The sequence below is a fragment of the Notolepis coatsorum genome (assembly GCF_963971535.1).
Source record: "Notolepis coatsorum genome assembly, chromosome: 10".
Classification (NCBI taxonomy): Eukaryota; Metazoa; Chordata; class Actinopteri; order Aulopiformes; family Paralepididae; genus Notolepis; species Notolepis coatsorum.
Window position 1 is genome coordinate 121,959,812 of NC_140174.1, and position 21,728 is coordinate 121,981,539.

General features: G+C 41.0%; 1 protein-coding gene across 1 annotated transcript in view; it reads left to right on the plus strand.

Moving 5' to 3' along the window:
* Positions 1 to 21,728, plus strand: part of ercc6l2 (excision repair cross-complementation group 6-like 2) — a 124,963-nt gene that overhangs the window by 27,348 nt on the left and 75,887 nt on the right. The window contains exons 3-8 of the mRNA XM_084323168.1: positions 2,616 to 2,726; positions 3,353 to 3,546; positions 6,304 to 6,397; positions 13,070 to 13,137; positions 14,189 to 14,396; positions 17,981 to 18,121. Of these exons, the coding sequence (XP_084179294.1) occupies positions 2,616 to 2,726; positions 3,353 to 3,546; positions 6,304 to 6,397; positions 13,070 to 13,137; positions 14,189 to 14,396; positions 17,981 to 18,121 (816 nt within the window). The remainder of the gene's footprint in view (positions 1 to 2,615; positions 2,727 to 3,352; positions 3,547 to 6,303; positions 6,398 to 13,069; positions 13,138 to 14,188; positions 14,397 to 17,980; positions 18,122 to 21,728) is intronic.

Consider the following 21,728-nt stretch of genomic DNA (forward strand, 5'->3'; position numbering starts at 1 on the left):
GCGTTTTTGATTGTGCTCTGATATTTTACTATTTCGCATTTGATTTGACCAAATATGTGGAGGCATATTCCCTGCAACAGGTTCAAAGATAACTTCACATTTATTGGCAATTCGTTTCCTTATATCGCTTCCTCCAGGGTTCCAACTTGTGTTGACAAAATGCAACCCTGCTCAGCTACGGGGAATCAGCGCTCTCTCTCTAGACTAGAAAGGTGCACTCAGTAGAGCACAGATGTCCGCCAGGGCGGCAGCCACACATAATAATAATAATAATAGATTGGATTTGTAATGCACTTTTTGTTCACTGGGATCCCAAAGTGCTACACTACATGGTTAAAACAGTTAAAAAAATTGAAATAAAATAGTTATTAGTAAAACAAATAAAATAAAATACAGAATAAAAATAAGCTAAAAATAGAACATAGTTAATTAAAAAACATAGTATAAACAGACAATTTAAAAACAAAAGCGCAATAAAATTATCTATCTACCTCTCTCTCTCTCTGTTCAATGATTTAAAGTCGCCAAACGTTACAATATAAATACTAATTGGATTTTTGGCTGGTAAAAAATCTGCCCGGCTGGTAGTTTTTAAAATCTACCAGCCAAATGGCTGGTAAGTCAAAAAGTTAAGTTTGTTCCCTGGTTGTTACGATTGTTCATTGTTCAAACCTTGTTCATTGAGCAATCATTGTTCATTGAGCATCCTGATGGCTCCTTCTGAGTCTCTCTGTACTGGCCATGAGACTCCGGTAGTGCTTGCCTGACTGCAGCAGTTCAAAGAGGAAGTTGTTTGGGTGACTAGAGTCTTTGATTATTCTCTTAGCCTGCTTCCTGCTTCTCCTAGTAGGCTACTTGTACGGGTATCCCTAGAATGGCTGATATTCCATACATTGCATGTATTCCATATACCAGCCATAGATCACCCAATGCAATTCCCTGTATTCCCTGTATTCCCAGGATTCATAGTTGTTTCTTAATTGTGCACTGTTTGAATGAATGAATGACCTTTATTTATATAGCACCCTTCACAGCACGAATGCACAGGGTGCTTTACACTACAGCTTAATATAAAAACACAATAAAAACAAAATCAGAAATAAATGACAACAACAACAAACAGCAGTTAAAAACAGTGAAACCAGATAGAAAAAGTAGAATAAAAGAATTTGGATAAAATCATGAGTCACTAATTAAAACAAAAACTATAGAACAGTGAGGACAAGAAAAAAAGTGCCTATGCATGACCAAAAGCCTGTCTGAACAAATGTGTTTTTAATTGTTTTTTAAAAGAGTTCTCAGAGGGGGCAATTTGCAGGTCCAGGGGGAGAGCATTCCAGAGCCTTGGTGCTGTCACCTGGAAGGCTCGATCACCCCTTGTTTTAAGCCTGGACCTGGGGACCACCAGGAGGTGCTGATCGGCAGATCTGAGTGAGCGGGTGTTGGTGTAGGGATGGATGAGTTCAGTGATGTAGATGGGGGCCTGACCGTGAAGTGCTCTGAAAGTGAAAGTGAGGACTTTGAAGTGAATTCTATAGTGTACCGGGAGCCAGTGCAGGGATACCAGAATGGGAGTGATGTGGGACACTGTTGAGTCTGAGCTCGAAACATAAGCATGTCATTGCCTACAATGCCCCTGTATTGTTGTGTATTTGACAAATAAAGAACTTGAACTTGCAGGGATTCACTCCTGTGGCATTATTAATCGCGCTCTCTGTGTATCTCACCCAATAATTAATCGCTGTGACTTGGGGTCAGCTCTCGTCATATTGTATCAAATTCCTTTCAAAGTGTAGGCCGGAAATGTCTATTTAATAAAATAAATATCTACTTTTCCACAAGAATCACTGGGACCCACATTATGTGTTTACGCGATGGGGACAGTAATCACAGCAGCAGGAAACACGTGAAAACATCTTGCGTTGATGACAATTGCCCAATTGCCCCGGACCATATAATTAGTGATATTGATTAACAGAAGTTTTACAGAAGACAAACAGTTAGATGTGTGGAATATTAGCCATTCTAGGGTTAATGTATGGGCTAAGTACTGGACCCTGTCACTTTGCCCTTGGTACTGTGTGTTTTGGGTTAAGGTACAGGCTATGTACTGGACCCTGTATGTTTGTAAGCTCATCATGCTGTTGGACATGGTTCCTGCTAAATGCCTATAATGAATTGCCTATTATGTATCTGCGAAATAAGATTCTCCTCCTATGATTTAATATGATGTAGTCTTTCTTTGTCTCTCACTCTCTCTCTGTCTGTCTCTCTGTCTCTCTCTCTCACACACACACACACACACACACACACACACACACACACACACACACACACACACACACACACACACACACACACACACACACACACACGCACACACACACACACACAAACACTCTTGCACTCTCAGCAAGACCACACAGGGAGATAGCAACGGTTAAAGATTCAGCTTCTGTCTATGTTTGTCCCAAAGCGGTAGGGATGTCCTGTGGTCATGGTATGAATGGATACTTATTTGATTTTGACTGTGTGCATGTGTGTGTGTGTGTGTGTGTGTGTGTGTGTGTGTGTGTGTGTGTGCGCGTGCATCTGTGTGTGTGGTCTATCAACAGGTCATTGGCTTCCTTGCAGCTGTTCTGCATAAAACGGGGACATGGGAAGACATTGAGAACAACAGACCTCAGTTCCTACAGATGACTTCCAAGCACAGCAGGCCCAGCAAGGTGAGCTGTCGATACACAACACGCCTGCAGTGCAGACGTCTCGCTAGGGGCCTTGTTCAGGGTGTAACAATACACACATGTTCAGATTACACACATTATCGATAACTGCATGAAATCGATAAGTGGCGTCACTTATCGATTTATTTGCAAGTGTAATTTTTTTAAATACTTTATACTATACTAAAATATTAGGTCTTGTGGCATGTTTTAGTTAAAACATCCCCATTATTTCATGTAAATTCAGTTGAATTGCAACTCTGCACTGTGCATTCAATATGCAGTGCACTCCTCCATCACATCCAGAGACCACAACTATAACATGAGAAGGATCACTGTGGTAGTTTTGAATGGGGAAATCTGATGGCGGCAACGACAAAGAATTGCTGCCAAATAAACATAAATTTGTTGTTAAAAAAAAATATATATATATATATATATATATATATATATATATATATATATATATATATTACAAATAATAATAATTTTAAAAAATCGATATTCATCGATAATTTTGTCCCGATTTATCGATTATTCCAATTGGTATATCGTCTCAGCCTTACCTGAGAGTGTGACTCTGTGACTCTGTGACAGCTTGTTGACCGTGCCCCCCCCCCCCCCCCCAGGTTTTCCTGATCGTGGCCCCGCTGTCGGTGCTCTACAACTGGAAGGACGAGCTGGACACCTGGGGCCACTTCCGGGTGGCGGTGCTCCACGGGCCGCGGCGGGAGGAGGAGCTGGCCCGGGTCAGGAAGGGCCGCTCGGAGATCGCCCTCACCACCTACGAGACCCTCCGCCTCTGCCTGGAGCAGTTCAACGGGTAGGCCTAACACACACAGGAACACACACACACATACACAGGAACACTTCATTTCAGGTAGTTGTTGTACCTTAAGAGAATTGAAGGCTGGCATGTGTAAATGGTAAATGCAGATATAAGTACTCTATTCTTATTTTATTATCATTATTATTATTATTATCATTATTTTCTTTCCAATGAAATCTGAAAATAAGCGGTATATGAAAGTCAATGCTTGAAGGAAAATGGACTTCAGAAATCTGTTTTAAATGTTCTATCTACTGTTCTGTAAAAAGTCTTGTCAAATGTAATGTTGTTTTATGTTTTGTGTGGACCCCAGGAAGACTAGTTGTTGTCATGGATCCTAATAAACTTAATAAACGCGCGCGCACACACACACACACACACACACACACACACACACACACACACACACACACACACACACACACACACACACACACACACACACACACACACACACACACACACACGGAAGTGCTCACTTTATCTCACATCATTGCTGTTTAGTCAAGTTGTGTGCTCTATGGTTTTATGTCATTTAGACCACTGCTCTGTAGTATGGTCATCTGCATCCAATGGTCTACTCAGAAAACTACAAGTAGCTCAAAACAAGGCAGCTAGACTGGTCCTAGGCTGCTCACCTAGGTCTAGTGTGGTTGATATGCATGCACGTCTCTCATAGCTCAGTGTTAAGGTACGAGTATCTGCTAACTTAATTACATATTTTCATAGAGTTACTCAAACTCAAACTCCTTTTTATAATTGCATTGTGTACTGCGCAAGTACTCGCACACATTCCACCAGAGGGGCAAGAGGTGGATTGATTACTTTACCTCTACCTAAGTCAAATTTTATGAAAAGGGTGGTATTTTATAGGGCGATAGTATCCTGGAACTGTCTTCCCAGCGATGTTCTGGACAACAAAGGAAAGGCTAGTTTTTAAATAAATCTTAGGGCGCTTTCACATATAGTTTTGGTGGACACGGTACGGACTCAGTGCGGTTCGGGGGGTGAAGTTGCAACATTGTTGCATTCTTCATTTGGTTCGTCTGCATTCACACTGCAATTTGTCAGGCGCACTAAACCTTCGGAACAATGTCACACGGTCGAAAAGGGCGCTCGTCTATTGGACACAACCCAGTGAGCAAAACACGTCTTTTCAACCATTGCTTAACTTTCATATAACCCAGAAAAATCGTGTTTATTTGTAGACGTATTTTAAACTATGCACTAACTATATTTTTACAATGCATTAACATCTGCCAATATGACAAATATGCACCAGAGAAGTCCTGCAAGCGTGCCTACAAATATCTGAGCACGATATTTTCGAAGATTTAATGTGACGTCTCTATCCATAGCTCTCATTTAGCCCAGGATAATCTTGTCTATTTGTAGATGTTTTTTCAGCCTGTTATTAGTTTTAACTTCTTTAATAGTTTTAGAAGGCTATAGCCAAAGTTGCCTTTTATGCATCACTTAGCCTATATTTTACGCACTGTGTTTAGCCTATTAAATAGTCTAATTGTTTTTTCAGCCTGTTATTCGTTTGAACTTTCAGCCTGTTAATAAATGTATGTCATTAATTCAGTATTTAACTTCTTGAATTCATATTTATTTAGGCTATGCTAATTAAAAACACATGTTATGGACATATAATTTAATTCTCTGCTTATTTATTAATATATTGCTGACGCAGTTTTTTTTATTTTGACGTGGCATTGATCCATTGTTCTATTGAAGCCCATTACCACCATCCTCTCGCTAAACAACTTGTACACTGCGTTGTTTTTATGAGTGCCCACAAGTAGCTGTTTAATTTGGTCTTCTGCCCATATTTCTATCAGGGCTTTCACCTCGTCATTCGCCCACGTCTGTCCACGAGACATGTTTACCGCAGTGTTTGTTTTTTTCCTTCTACCCAAGATGCACAGTTTATCAGGTCACTTTGGTCCGATGAAGCGAACCGAGACCTACGTTTTAAGGCGGACCAGAGTTTGCGTGTTTGGTCCGCACCAGAGTTCGCCTGAGCATTCACACCACCCCAAAAAAAGCGGACTATCCGAGAAAACGTTTAACTGGATTTTATCTCTTGTTTCTTCATCTCCTGTTTTATATTTATTTTTATTCTATGATACATGTTTTTTCTCTATTCTATGATAATTTTTTTTGTGATATATGCTTTTCTTATGTTCTATCGGTGTATGTTATCTTGTGTATGTATGTTGTTGGACCCCAGGAAGACTAGCTGCCGCTTAGGCGTCAGCTAATGGGGATCCGTTTAAGTAAACAAACAAAAAAGGGACATGACTAGGGCTGGGCGATTAATCAAGTTTCAATTTCAATTATGATTTTGGCTTCCCATCATCATGAACACAAGATAATCGAGATACAATTATTATTGTGCCACATGCAGTGTTGCTCTAATTTTGTCCTGTGTTGTAAATGCAGCGCACCCTTCCTTCACAGTGGTGCGCTCCTCTCAAGCCCAAACGGTATTCTCTGCTGGTGGTGAGAGGGAGGAGGAGGAGCCACGGTGCGTTCCTCCAGTTATTTTGAAACGTCTTTGGTAACATGTAGAAGGTAAAGAAAGGCAGATTTTGGTTGAGAAGAGAGGTAAAACTAATTCAGTCGTCATAATGAAAACATTGACGAATATTGGCGACGGTAGAACGGCTGACGGATCTCCATCTGTAGTCTTAACCTTTTTGGTTGTAGTCTTATTGCCATACCTGCTGCTCCCTCCCCTCACAGCATAGACTGGTGTGCTGTGATCGTGGACGAGGCCCACAAGATAAAGAACCCCAACTCCCAGATCACCCAGGCCATGAAGGGGCTGACGTGTCAGGTGAGACTTCCTCCCATAGCGAGAATGGATTACGTTACTAAAGCTGCTGTAAGTGGTGTTTCTTTTTACAGTATTAGTATATTAGTACATCACCACACACAGATTATTACCACAATCTGTGTGTGGTGGTGGCCACACATCCAGCTATACGATATATATATATCCACACGGGAGGAAATTAGGCCATTTTACTTGCCAAATGCGAGTATTCTTTATGTTTGCAGAGTGATTCATGAAGAGCACTCGCCACATTGGTTATTCTGCATGGTAAACAAAACAAAACAAAAAAATTATTTTGCAATCTGCTCATTCGCTCACTGGCACAAGCCGAACTCTGACTCCCCCCTTATGATTCCTCCCATTTGCGCCTCATAATAATCCATAACCAATGAACATCATTGTTGCGTTCTAAGCTCCTCCAATGAACACTCGTTTTCTAAAAGATGCCGCCCATCTAGGGGAAGTGGACAGACCACTGCGTGCAGCCCTACAGACTCCTGTCACCGGCTTGACAACGTAGACAAACTTAGACAAAAACACATCAGTATCAGTGGATGAAAATAATTGCATGTAGAGTTGTCGCTTTCGGATATCAGTGCGGTCTGACGTGGGGGCGAACAACAGCACGTGACGCGTCTCCTTCGAGTCGGATGAGAATGACAAGTGGGCGTGAGGCTAACGATTCCACTCACTCAAGTCAACCAGCATTAGCCGGCTAGCCACCTAGCATGTAACAAGCTACCATAACGCGCGTTCAACATAGTGGACGACTATACTGAGCGGCTTTGCTTAAATGCAGCCGAGTGACATTTTATTATTACAGAATTATTACCGGGTTTCCCCCCATATCACCACTCGCCCATATGCCCTTCACAACGGTGATGTTGTCATACTTGTCATTCAGAATACACCTGCTGAACCCCTAGCGTTGACATGAGATTCGATTCCAATGTATTGTCATCATACAGCACAAGTACAGTACAACCAGAATACGTTTGGCATCCAACCAGAGTGCAAATGTAGTCAAGTTCAAGTTTTGGTTTATTTAGCTATTACATTACAGTGAAATGCTTGGTTCTTTCACTGCCCAGCCCAGTCCAGCCCAACCCAGTCCAACCTAGACCAGCCCAAGTTTCCCTGCCCAACCCAGTCCAGCCCAGCATCTTTCACTGCCCAGTTCAGCCCAACCCAGTCCAGAATAGTTCCCTCTTTCATGTTAATATGTGATATCCTAATATTTTGAAGAGTAGAGACGGTGTGATTAATATATGTTTTATGCTAATATTGTGAAGAGTAGAGACACTTATTAATGTTTTATGGTAATAAATATTTTAAAGAGTAGAGACACGGTGTGATTATTACTATGATTGAAAATCAATTTAGACGAAGACATACAAAGAAGTAATTATCACAATTAGCGATTTATTTATGGCTGGTAAAAAATCTGTTTGGCTGGTAAAAAAAATCATATACTCGCCAGTTGGCTGGTAAGCCAAAAAGTTAGTTTCCTCCCCTGTATCCACATCCGTCTGTTAGGGCTGAGCCCAAACGTTCGAACGTTCTGACCTTCGTTCGTTACGTTGGCTTTCGAATTCTAAATCAACATTCGAATTTTAAATGTTTATATATATATATATATTTTTATGTGTCTATTCATTCTGTTTAAACCAATGGGGTTTTTCTTCACAGTTGCAGATAAAGATTAGGCTACACTAATATTATAGTATTAAAACTGTTATATTCATTAAAGAAAGTTGATTTAATAAAAAAGAAAGACTAATTTAATCAGATTAATCACTTTATTCAAATTGAGGATTTAGTTTGAGGGGAAAAAAATTTAGATTTCTTTTTTTAGATTTTCTTTAATTATTATTATTAAAAACGAAGGTTTGAACGTCCGTTTGAAAAACCCTGACGAAGTTCGAAGCCCAAAAACAGGTTTCGGGGTCAGCCCTACTGTCTGTACAGACCTGCATATAATCCTTTTTTTTTTTAATCCACTTTTTCTCCCATTTTCTATATTTTTCTCCCATCCCAATTTCGTATCATCCAATTCAACCCTCCCCTGTCACGAACGCTGTTTCTTGCCTCCCACAAGCCGGCTGCAATGTGGACTAAGTCATACATAGCACAAGTCCCCTCCGGTACTTGAGGTTACAGCAGTCGCATCTTTTCACCTGCGCAGCTCGATCTCTCAGTGGCGAGGAGTAACGCGTGGGAGGCTCACGCTGCCCCCGACACTTCCTGATTCTACTGCGCAGGGCCGCAGGCGCACCAACCGACCTGTAGGAGTCGCTGTCCACAACGCCCGATCCCCACCCATCAGTTTCCCACCCCCTAATACGGCCAATGTGTATTAGTATGAACGACCAGCTAAACTGAAAGCAATGTGGAGCGCTGGGCTCGAACAGGCGAGCCCAGCGTCTCTGCATTCGTGGCGAGCGCCTTGCCCACTACGCCACGTAGCCGCCCTACCTGCATATAATCCTTTATACTATATATCTGTACATACTGTATCCCTTACCTACTCTTACTAATTAAGCTGCTGGCCAGTACGACTTACTACCATACTGTCTTAAATACCTGTATCACTGTACATATTACAACTCTGTACATACACCTGATTAGCACTATACTCCGTAATACTAATTTATATATTTTATACCCAGTTTAATCACCTGTACATTGTATATTACTATTGCATTTTACTGTTACATTTGCGCTCTGGTTGGATACCAAACTTATTTTCGTTGTACTGTACTTGTGCTGTATGAGGACGATACATTTGAATCGAATCTAATTCCTGAAGTTTCATGTCAGATATAGCTACATATATCCTCCCATAATGAGAATGGATTACATTATTATTAAAGGTGCTGTAAGTGGTATTTATTTTTGTTAAAACAAGTGGTCTACATGTTGAAATAATAGCTCTACACTCCAACAGCCATCACTGATACAGAGTGTCTGGTCAGTAACATGGGTCTCCCAGTCCCTCCACTCTGCAGTAAACAGTCATCACTGATACAGAGTGTCTGGTCAGTAACGTGGGTCTCCCAGTTCCTCCTGCTCTGCAGTAAACACTAGGGATGCTCGATATTGACTTTTTTACCGATACCGATATACCGATATTGTCCAACTCTTAATTTCCGATACCGATATCAACCAATATCAACCGATACCGATATATGCAGGGTTTCCCCCCCAAAAAACGGAATAATTTCAGGTAATTAACATTACATATCTCTTGTTGTGGAATTAACACAACATTATGCATACTTTTGACAATAAATAAAATCAGAATTTGTTCTTACTTGCTTGCCTGGGTAAATAAAGGTTCTAGAAATGTAAAAAAAAAAATAATAATAAATATTTAGAATTTTTTTTGAAAACCGATACCGATATTTTCCGATATCACATTTTAATGCCGATATCGGCCGATAATATCGGTAGGCCGATAATATCGGACATCCCTAGTAAACACTAAATACATGTTCTGGTATCACCAGGGCTGGACTGGGGAAATAATTAATACCGGGAGATATAGCGCGAAATATAGCCCCAGTCAGGCCACTTTTTAAGCGGGGGGTCTGGGGGTCCCCCACCAGGAAAATGTTAGTTACAAAGACTTAATTTCCTGCATTCTGGTGAATTTCAGTGCATGTGAATCACAAACTAATGAGCTAACAATTGCTTAGTACAATGTACTGTTATGAACCTCAAATAAAACTGTTGTGGCACTAGCAATGCTACTCTCTCCACCTTCAAAAAGAAAAAAGCAAGAGCACAACATATTTTTCTATTTACTATTATAATACAGTTAACCACTCTCTCCACCTATTCAAACAGAGCAAGAGCACAATACCATATTCACTTTACTGATGCACTACCCATCAACAGTTAAAATAGCCCTTTACACAAACATTAAATAACAGATTTTTCATTACAATACTATAATAACGGGCGGTCAGGTGGCGTAACGGAGATTGCGTTCGTCACCAAACCCCGGAGCGGCTAGATTCGCCTGTTCGAATCCAGCTCACAGCTCCGGGGTTGTCACCAGCTTGGCTGGCTGTTCACACTAATACAATTGGCAGTATTAGAGGGTGGGAGAAGCTGGCGGGGTGGGCACGGGTCGTTGTAAACAGCGACTCCTACAGTTCGGTCGGGGCGCCTGCTAAGCGCGGATAGGACTTGAGTGGGATAGTGTGATCCTTCCACACGCTACGCCCTCTCAATGAGAATCCGCGCTGCCAGGTGAAAAGAAGCGGTTGATTGGCTGGATGTGTGTCGGAGGAAGCACGTGATAGCCTCCACTCTCCCAGACCGACTGTGGGGGGTAAGTGCGCAGCGACCAGGAAGGGGATTGGGAATTGGCATAACATTGGGATGGGAGAAAATCGGAGGAAAATGGAGGGGGAAAAAGATTAAAAAAAATAAATAAAAAAAAATACTATAATAACAGTAGCCACTGCCAGAATAGTGACACATGTATCGTGTGTGGTGAGCACACGCATGCATGCACAACGAAGACAGAAGATTGCGTTGTCTCAATCATTTTAACTATAAAATGAGCTCAAAGTATGAGCTCACTGACTGAAATTTCCAACAAAAAGCATCAATTGTCATTATTGATCACATTAACTAGACTAGATGTTTTTGAGGAAATTAGAAAGGGAACAACAACTTAACCTTTGTGTCTGATCAGATTCTTATTTTTTTGATAACTTTGCAGTGATTATGTTTGTAGCCAATATATGTGGCAAAGGTGTGTAATCTTTGAATTATCTTGGAATTATTTTGACTTTCTCTTTCATAAATTGTTTATTCAACTTCAGCCCAGATCATAACCACCACATATTGTTTTTTGTAATGTCAGATTTAACAACTCCTTTCAGAAAAGTCGGAGTATTTAATTTTTTATCTGAAGTTGAATAAAATATTTATGGAAAAGAAAGTGGGAAATTATTTAAACATATAATCTTTTTATGGCATTTTTCAATTTAGTCCCCTAATATGGTTTCAATATGAGTTTTCAAACACAAGGGTTAAATTATTTATTTGTTTCTTGGCAGATTTAACATTGGGCTTTTGACAGGGGAGATGATGCATTGCATGGTAACGTTAGCTAGCTAACATGTTTATTTTTATCACTGACTAACCTGCTGGTTCCTTGACCTTGGTGCAAGAAAACATTTGATAAATGTTGCTGGATTTAGCAGCATCTCCTGTAAGGGCCTTTCTTTTTCTTTGTTTTATCCCTCTCTCCTCCACCCTTTCTCTTTCTTCCACTGTCCATCTTGACATCAACGTTAATTGACTTTCGCTCTACTGTATCTCTCCCGAGTCCCTCACTACCTGGCTCACTGCCTGGCTGTTATTCTGCATCTGAGTGCCATCTGCCATTCCATTCGCCGCCTCCGCTGTCAATCAGTTGTATCGCCTGGTCCCGCCTCCACCAATCACAAGCGGCTCCATTTGTGTGTGTGTGAGCCGTGAGAGGGAGAGAGTCAGATAGTTCTCCAACTCTGTCGCAGACAGTGAAATCCTGCCTGGTTGTTCCCCACCCACCTAGGTTATCTAACTATCGCGCCGCCACAACTAGAAACAATGGCCTGGCAAAAAATTCAATAAAATGTATAATAAAAAAAAATATATATATATATTATATAATTATTTTTTCTTTTTTTTCTGTGCAGGCCAGGCCACCGGGAAAACTCCCGGTGCTCCCGATGGCCAGTCCGGGCCTGGGTATCACGTTCCCACTTATTCCAATCAGGAGAGAGAACTCCACATAAAAAAAAAATTATCTGACAAAAATAAGGAATAAAAACTAGTTTTAAGCAAATATGCAAATACACGCTATATTAAAAAATTCAAATGTATATGATCGGTATACATTATGCTTCGTCATGCGTCAAGGGGGGGGGGTCGTTTATAATTCCTTGATCGTCAGTAGCGTCTTTTTTTTTTACTATGGGTTGATACGTTGATCAGATGGATTGCCGTGAAATGAATAAACAATCGGGCTGAAAATAACGTTATATTCCTCTTACCGTTCGCCGATGAGACCGGAGGAAAAATATTCCAATTATTTGACGTCGATCTGCTAGATCCATTTCCCGTTTTTATGACGCAATAAACGCCAAAATCATATTGATTATTGCGTTTCGAAAGCGATCCCAATGCACTCAAGTGTGTATCTAGATCCACGCTACAAGATATTACTGCCGGAGGAATTTCCTCGATGCACCGAGCGCCACTTCCGGTTTGGCTTGGAGTGTAACTCACCCGACATCCACCAGGCGGCGGTATTGAGGCGTTGCAATATCAGACAGGGTCCAGCTGCAGCAGTGGAGGGAGGCTGGATGAATTATGAATGCCATGGCAAAATAATGAAATATTGATCCCAAAAACGAGTTTATTCGTTGTTGGCACACAACGCATGGCGGGCAATAACGAGTATACACGTTTTTGGCGCACAATGTGTTAATGTCATTATGAATTGAAAATGGGGGACCCTGATGTAAACAAGACGAAAGTCTTTCTCTGGTCTGCATCCCCTTAACAATTGTGTGTATTGAGCCGTACTGTATTGTACCCATTCTGCAATCTGTTAATCAATCAAAGATCCTTGTTGAATCCGGTGTTGTGCCTGTGGTTTTGTCTCAGGTCCGAGTGGGCCTCACAGGTACCATCTTACAGAACAACCTGGATGAGCTGTGGTGCGTCATGGACTGGTAGGTTCACCTTTGTGTTTTTTTTATTTAAATTTTTTACAGCGGCACATTTCACCTGCATTTCATTTCAACCTTTTATTTAAAATCGTGAGCTTCTGAGGTTTCCCTCATTTACAGAAAACGACGATTGTACAAAATGTAAACGGTACATAATACAAGCAATATTCACAGAAAATTTAACACCAGAGTAAAAATAAAAAACTTTAAAAATAATTTAAAAAGATCAGCTAAAACAGTTACAGGTAGTTAGACACAATGGTCTGAAATCATAAGTTTAAACATACAGAGGGAAGGGAGAACCTCCAATTTCAGAGAGAGTTGGAGGACATTCCATGAGTTAGAGGCATCATAGGAAAAGGCTGACTTCTCTAACTTCTTAGCTCAGAACAAACTTGAGGAACCCTAAGAACCATCCAGTCATTCGATCGAGCATGATCGGTGTCTGTATAAAGCCATTATTGGTGATCTCCCACCCTACATCACGTCAGTGCTGGATTGGAGCTCTGTACCTCATCACACTCGCTCTGGTGATTGGCTTTTACATCTATTGGTCAGTTAAAATATTTTAATAGCAAACCACTTCACCACAGTCTGCAGTTGCTTTAAATTATTTTAAATGTTTAATTGATTGACTTTTTTCTGTTTCTATATTTATTATTCTATGTGTTGGGATTTCTTGACGTCGTTGTAAATGGAAGGGGATTAATAAAGTTCAACTGAATATATTACCGGTGCATCCCTGTCTCACTCATCACGTGAAACATTTGTGAAATATTCTATGCTATTTTTATTGAGTTTATTCATATTATATTGGTATGCTTCTACGGTCGAGGAACCACAACTATTTTTTTGCTGTAAGGTACAGTACTGAATGACGTGACGATAAAGGAATCTGAAATCTGAAATCTAAAATCTGAAATCTGAAATCTGAAATCTGAAATCTAAAATCTGAAATCTGAAATCTAAAATCTGAAATCTAAAATCTGAAGAAATGATGTGACATTATCACACCTGTCTGTCCTACTATGTTCACATCACTCTTGTCTCGCAGGGCCATTCCGGGTTGTCTCGGCAGCATAGGCCACTTCAAGAACACGTTCTCCGACCCCATCGAGCAGGGACAGAGGCACAGCGCAACCAAGCGCACCCTAGCGACGGGGAGGAAGGCGGTCCGAGCCTTGGCCAGGAAGATTTCCCATTGGTTCCTCAGAAGGACCAAGGCTCTCATCAAAGAACAGCTGCCCAAGAAGGACGACAGGGTAGGTTGAGACCATGCCGGGTGGATGTTATGGAACATGGGTTTGCCTGGTCTTTGCCTGGATTTGGCTTCAGTCTGGAATGTTATTTAGGCGCTCCTTGCCGTTCGGCCAGGGACTGAAGTCTTTAGATTAACGAGCCTAAACAAGCTGTTCTGAATTATTGCCCTTGGTGATGTCACAAGCAATGAATTAGCTTTGATTACTCAATTAGCTGTGTCTTTTGGGGCCAGGAACACTGCCTGCCTGCCTGCTGTACTGGCCAGTTTGTAAAGGTTGTTTCCTCGGTGGTCAGGAAGGGAAGGAAATAATGAATTAAAAAACACTTGGTGTGTGCTATAGCCACCAAGAATGGCATTCGCAATACAGGGGGAGAAATTTGATTTAGGTTTTGTTGCAAAAAGCTTAATAAACCAAAAGATGTGAGGAAGTCATATACATTTTTTGAAAAGACACATAATATTTCCCCTTTAAATCAAATGTAATATCAATTCACCAAAAACACTGCTGCTTTATTTCGCACATAATCTCACACACGTCCAAAAACGAAACAGTTTTGCACATGTTCATTTCGTTTAATTATTGAGAGTTGAGTGAGTTCGAATAGGGTGATGTCATTTGGATGTTGAGTCCCTGTGTTGTGTTAATTACAGCTCAATGAAACGATGAGGTAGCGGTCCCTATAGGACGAGTCTTTTTTCATTATTTCATGGAGCTGTCATTAAGGGTAGTGTGCCCCCCCCCCCCCCCCCCCGATGACATCACTGGTGGCCCTATTCAAACTAAATTTACTCTCAATAACTGTCAAACTAAATTAAATGTATGCAAAACGGTTTTAAGAGTTTTTGGACGTGTGTGAGATTACGTGCAAAATAAAGCAGCATTGTTTTTGGTGAAATGCCCCCCCCTTTTTTTACAACTTTATTTGTAGGATTTTTCAATTATTTGAACAAACATACATATAATAATCAAAATATAGACAGCGATTATTGGAATAAACATACAAATTAGACACTCAATTATTCAGACTAACATACACATACATACATACATACATACATAAATGTAGACACCCAATTATTATTATTTTTTTATCCACTTTTTCCCCTTATTTTCTATTTTTCTCCCATCCCAATTTCGCCTCGCCAATTCTCCCCTCCCCTGTCTCGAACGTTGCTAGACTAGGCCTCCCACTGGTCGGCTGCAGTGAGGACCAAGCCTTGCATCACGTGTGCCCTCCGGTACACGAGGAGGCAGCTGTCACATCTTTTCACCTGAACAGCGCGATATCTCAGTGGCGAGGAGTAACGCGTGGGAGGCTCACGCTGCCCCCGATACTTCCTGATTCTGCTGTACAGGCGCACCAACCGACCTGTAGGAGTCGCTGTCCACAACATCCAATCCCCACCCACCGGCTTTCCCACCCTCTAACACTGCCAATGTGTGTTAGTATGACAACTGGCCAAGCCGGTAGCAACGCCGAGTGCTGGGCTCGAACCCAGCATCTCCTGCATTAGTGGCGAGCGCCTTGCCCACTGCGCCACTCAGCCGCCCCGACACCCAATTATTCTAACAAACATACTTGTACAAATTATTCAGAGACACAAATGTTCATTGAAGACACATGGACGATGACCTGCTATGCCCACCCCTTATCCCTCCCTACCACCCCTGGGATCAAGATACACTCAGAAGACGAAAGAGAGAGAGAGAAGAAGAGAGGGAGAAAGGAGAACATTTAAATAAAACAAGTATTCATGCTAGTTAACCGTAAAAAGAGAAAGATACATATCCTTTAACACATTCAGTGCCAACGACGAGATTAGTCGGCTTAACTCGCCATGCGTTGAGTGCCAAGGCCTGAGAAAAAACGAGAAAACTCGTTTTTTAATCGTTATTTCTTTTATTAGCAATATCCATTCATTTTTCATCCATCCAGCCTGACGTTATCATTGGGAATGGGTCTGAGCTCGAAATGGGCAAATACCGCCACCTATCGTCTCCGGGATGGTATTGCACATCATTGGATTGGATTGGCTGGGAATGTGCATCGAAAAAAAGGCCGGTCCGGGGTTTTCCCTTCTCTGGCAAGCAGTATCTGTTACCACATTCACTGGGGAGGCTGGGAGCAGCTTTCGATTATGTGTTTTGGACTATAACGTTGGATCAATAAACGCGATCAATATTTGGAATGGCGATCAGGAATTGGATTAATCTTTTTGCAGAACATCTGATGTGAGGTAAGGACTCTATTTTACCAGTTTTGGGTTAATCAGATGTTTTTTTCACAGCGATCACAACGTGTGTGTGTGTGTGTTCGTAACGTTAGCGCTAAGCACGGCATGGATAATAGATTTTTCAGCCCGCTTCTCTAGCGTGCATAAGTACACATTATACTATCGATAATCTAGCGTTTATTTGAAAACGATTCATAAATCAGCCGAAAAATTACAACGTGTTTTGTGTATTCCACTAAAGCGCTATTATCGCGGAATTTCTCTGGAATTACTAGAACTCTCCAAAACTATACTTGTATTCAAAACGGTATAAACGGTATTTACTATTTCTTTCACTATTTGGGCACTTTTACACAATTCCTGTGAGTCTATGGAACACCTCTGTAATTTTTTTTTTCAAAAAAATTCATTGTTTTGTATTTCTAATCAAGTACTCAAAAACAGCATTTTTCTACCTCAAGATCTTAAGCCGTTTTGAGGCTGGGCTCCAACCACTGTGTGGCCTGGTGCCAACTGCCACATCAACTGCCACATTATTATGCAGCTGAGAAATCTCCGACATCACAGATATGCACATTTTCAGATGACTCAGTTCAGTGAGGGTGAATATTGTGAGAGGAGAATTGGAAGAATGCGCCAATATGAGAATTAGAGACATAGATCCTATTAGCTAGGAAACAATGCTAAACACTGAAAAAGGCCATTTATAAGATAGTTCCCCTTTAAGATATAGTTTAAGCCTTCGCAAATGTCCCCGACCTCCCATTGACTTCCTTATTGGCACAGTAGCCCATATATGGTCAAAGGGGCGTGGCACTGAATGTGTTAAGAGGCCTGTCTGTGTTGCTAGGTGGTGTACTGCTTCCTGACTTCCTGTCTGTGTTGCTAGGTGGTGTACTGCTCCCTGACACACTTCCTGTCTGTGTTGCTAGGTGGTGTACTGCTCCCTGACTTCCTGTCTGTGTTGCTAGGTGGTGTACTGCTCCCTGACACACTTCCTGTCTGTGTTGCTAGGTGGTGTACTGCTCCCTGACTTCCTGTCTGTGTTGCTAGGTGGTGTACTGCTCCCTGACACACTTCCTGTCTGTGTTGCTAGGTGGTGTACTGCTCCCTGACACACTTCCTGTCTGTGTTGCTAGGTGGTGTACTGCTCCCTGACACACTTCCTGTCTGTGTTGCTAGGTGGTGTACTGCTCCCTGACACACTTCCTGTCTGTGTTGCTAGGTGGTGTACTGCTTCCTGACACACTTCCTGTCTGTGTTGCTAGGTGGTGTACTGCTCCCTGACACACTTCCTGTCTGTGTTGCTAGGTGGTGTACTGCTCCCTGACTTCCTGTCTGTGTTGCTAGGTGGTGTACTGCTCGCTGACGGACTTCCAGCAGACGGTCTACCAGACGGTCCTGGAGTGTGAAGACGTCTCCTTACTGCTGCTCTCCTCGGAGAAGTGCGGCTGCCAGAGTGGACGTGTCAGGAGGAGGTGCTGCTACAAGGTAGGGCTGAGCCCAAACGTTCGGACCTTCGGACCTTCGTTCGTTACGTTGGCATTCGAATTCTGAATCAACATTTGAATTCTTAATTTTTAATAAAAAATTCTTTATGTGTCTATTCATTCTGTTTAAACCAATGGGGTTTTTCTTCACAGTTGCAGATAAAGATTAGGCTACACTAATATTATAGTATTAAAAACTGATGAGTTATATTCATTAAAGAAAGTTGATTTAATAACAAAAAAGACTAATTTAATCAGATTAATCACTTTATTCAAATTGAGGATTTAGTTTGAGGATATGGCAAACTAATTACAATGAAGAATGACATTTGCTGTTATTTCCTACAACTTAAAAATGTGTTAGACAAAGATGCGTCTGTTTCTAAGCATGTTTCTACGAGATGAAAAGGGAGCAGCAAACCGTTGCATTTTATTTCAGAAAGCATCCATTTGAAAGTAAAACACAGCTTGTTGAGAATAGTTCATTTAATCTCTTTGCAAGTTGCTTGAGGGCAAATCCCTCGAATTAGAAGAATCATAACAAACTAAACAGAAAATTACTTTCTGTTGCATTGTATGAGATGTGTGAGTTTTATATGGATATAACTGTCTATAATTCTTTATGGTCTACATAAAAAAAAGTTTAAATGTCGTCGTCCCCCCCCCCCTCTGTTTTTGTTTATTTATTTATTTTTCACAAATTGGACACTGATTATCCCTTACATATACCACACAGCTTGGTTTGGCGCTGGAAAATAAAGTCTTTATTTTGGTCATAAACAATGAAAATGAGCCTTAACACAATGGGGACCAGCCACGAGTTAACTCGGGTTTCGGTGCCATGCGTTGTGGACCAGAGCCACGAGTTAACTCGTGGCAAGTTGTTATTGTTTTATTCCATATTAATCACCATATCAACGTCCCCGATCGACTCTGCAGATCTACCCGCATATCTGATTTCCGCAACATGCAATACCGGCCAGATCCTCTTAGGGGCGCCATCGCTCCACTGCAGTATCATTGAGGGCGAATGGGGAATTTTTTTTTAATGTCTATGGGCGTTTCATATGAGCCTGGATCCCAAGCGACCATCCTCCACCGTTGATCACGTTTGGATTCGCAGATTTCAGCCTGGAATAATGGGATTTATGATCAGCCAATGGACATATCGATCTACCAGATGCCGATGAATAATGGGGAAATGCTGCCGGCTATCACATGGGCTGACGGTAAGACATTATTAACCTAAATTATAGCCGGATTGGAGCTTGTTGTAAAACGCAAGCGATCGATCAGTGAATGTGGCTACTTGAACGCACACTGTATTGCTAATCAATAATACTAATCGGCGTCCCCCGTCGCCCCCATTTCATCCATAGATGCTCTGTAATAGTCCGGATGGTAAGCAGTTTGTTTTATTTCATTCGTATATATACAACAGAAATGCCGTTCGATATAACGTGACTAGCCTTTAGCCCTATAAATAGCTTTCCAGAAAAAAACCGAGACGAAAACTGCGATAAAGCTTATATTCACGGCGCTATAAAATGACAACCAACCGATGGATTTTTATTTTCTTTAATGATGATGATGATGATGATATTTTCTATGATAAACTGTCTCTGTTTATGTTGAACTGTCTCTGTTTATGATGAACTGTCTCTGTTTATGATGAGATGTTGAACTGTCTCTGTTTATGATTAACTGTCTCTGTTTATGATGAACTGTCTCTGTTTATGTTGAACTGTCTCTGTTTATGTTGAACTGTCTCTGTTTATGATGAGATGTTGAACTGTCTCTGTTTATGTTGAACTGTCTCTGTTTATGATGAGAGGTTGAACTGTCTCTGTTTATGATGAACTGTCTGTTTATGTTGAACTGTCTCTGTTTATGTTGAACTGTCTGTTTATGTTGAACTGTCTCTGTTTATGATGAACTGTCTGTTTATGTTGAACTGTCTGTTTATGATGAACTGTCTCTGTTTATGATGAACTGTCTCTGTTTTTTGATGATGTAGAACTGTCTGTTTATGTTGAACTGTCTCTGTTTATGATGAACTGTCTCTGTTTATGATGAGATGTTGAACTGTCTCTGTTTATGATGAACTGTCTCTGTTTATGTGGAACTGTCTCTGTTTATGATGAGATGTTGAACTGTCTCTGTTTATGATGAGATGTTGAACTGTCTCTGTTTATGATGAGATGTTGAACTGTCTCTGTTTATGATGAGAGGTTGAACTGTCTGTTTATGTTGAACTGTCTCTGTTTATGATGAGATGTTGAACTGTCTGTTTATGTTGAACTGTCTCTGTTTCTGTTGAATTATCTCTGTTTATGATGAACTGTCTCTGACTGGCAACATCACCTCCTGGTTTGGGAATAGCACTGCACAAGACCGAAGCAGACTACAAAGAGTGACACGTTCAGCCGAACGCACAATTGGAGGGGGGCTCCCCACCCTCCAGAACATTTACAACAAGCGGTGCAGGGGCAAGGCTAAGAGAATCATTAAGGACTCCAGTCACCCGAACAACTGCCTCTTTGAACTGCTGCGGTCAGGCAAGCGATACCGGAGTCTCAAGGCGAGCACAGAAAGACTCAGAAGAAGCTTCTATCCCCAGGCCATCAGGCTGCTCAACGAACAATGAACACTACACAACAACCATCAAACGCACATAGCACACACATCCACACGCACACACTCACTTTAAACAAACACACTGTAGCACCCACTCCCCACACTTTATAGCACACACTCACTTTAAACAAACACACTGTAGCACCCACTCGCCACACTTTATATTTATTGATAAAGGATTGCACTACAACTCGTACACCTTACTGTAAATTGTACCTAAATTGTACCTCATCCCATTTCTGCTTTGCACTATATAGTATTGTATATTAGTACACTGCATAGTATTGTATATTATATGGTAACTCAGTTACGTCTATTCTGCATCGAACATTGTACATATGTCTATACTGAACACTGTGACCTCATTTTCTACTTCTAATTTACATGCTATACTATGTTATTTGATACTTATCTTGTCTAGCACAGTCTCTGGAGCGTAACAGTAAGAAGCATTTTGTATAAAAGTATTCTGTACTTCTGTATGACAACTATTACAGAAACTTGAAACTTGTTTATGATGAGATGTTGAACTGTCTCTGTTTATGATGAGAGGTTGAACTGTCTCTGTTTATGTTGAACTGTCTCTGTTTATGATGAGATGTTGAACTGTCTCTGTTTATGTTGAACTGTCTCTGTTTATGATGAGATGATGAACTGTCTCTGTTTATGATGAGATGATGAACTGTCTCTGTTTATGATGAACTGTCTCTGTTTATGATGAGATGATGAACTGTCGCTGTTTATGATGAACTGTCTCTGTTTATGATGAACTGTCTCTGTTTATGATGAGAGGTTGAACTGTCTCTGTTTATGATGAGATGTTGAACTGTCTCTGTTTATGATGAGATGTTGAACTGTCTCTGTTTATGATGAGATGTTGAACTGTCTCTGTTTATGATGAGATGATGAACTGTCTCTGTTTATGTTGAACTGTCTCTGTTTATGATGAGATGTTGAACTGTCTCTGTTTA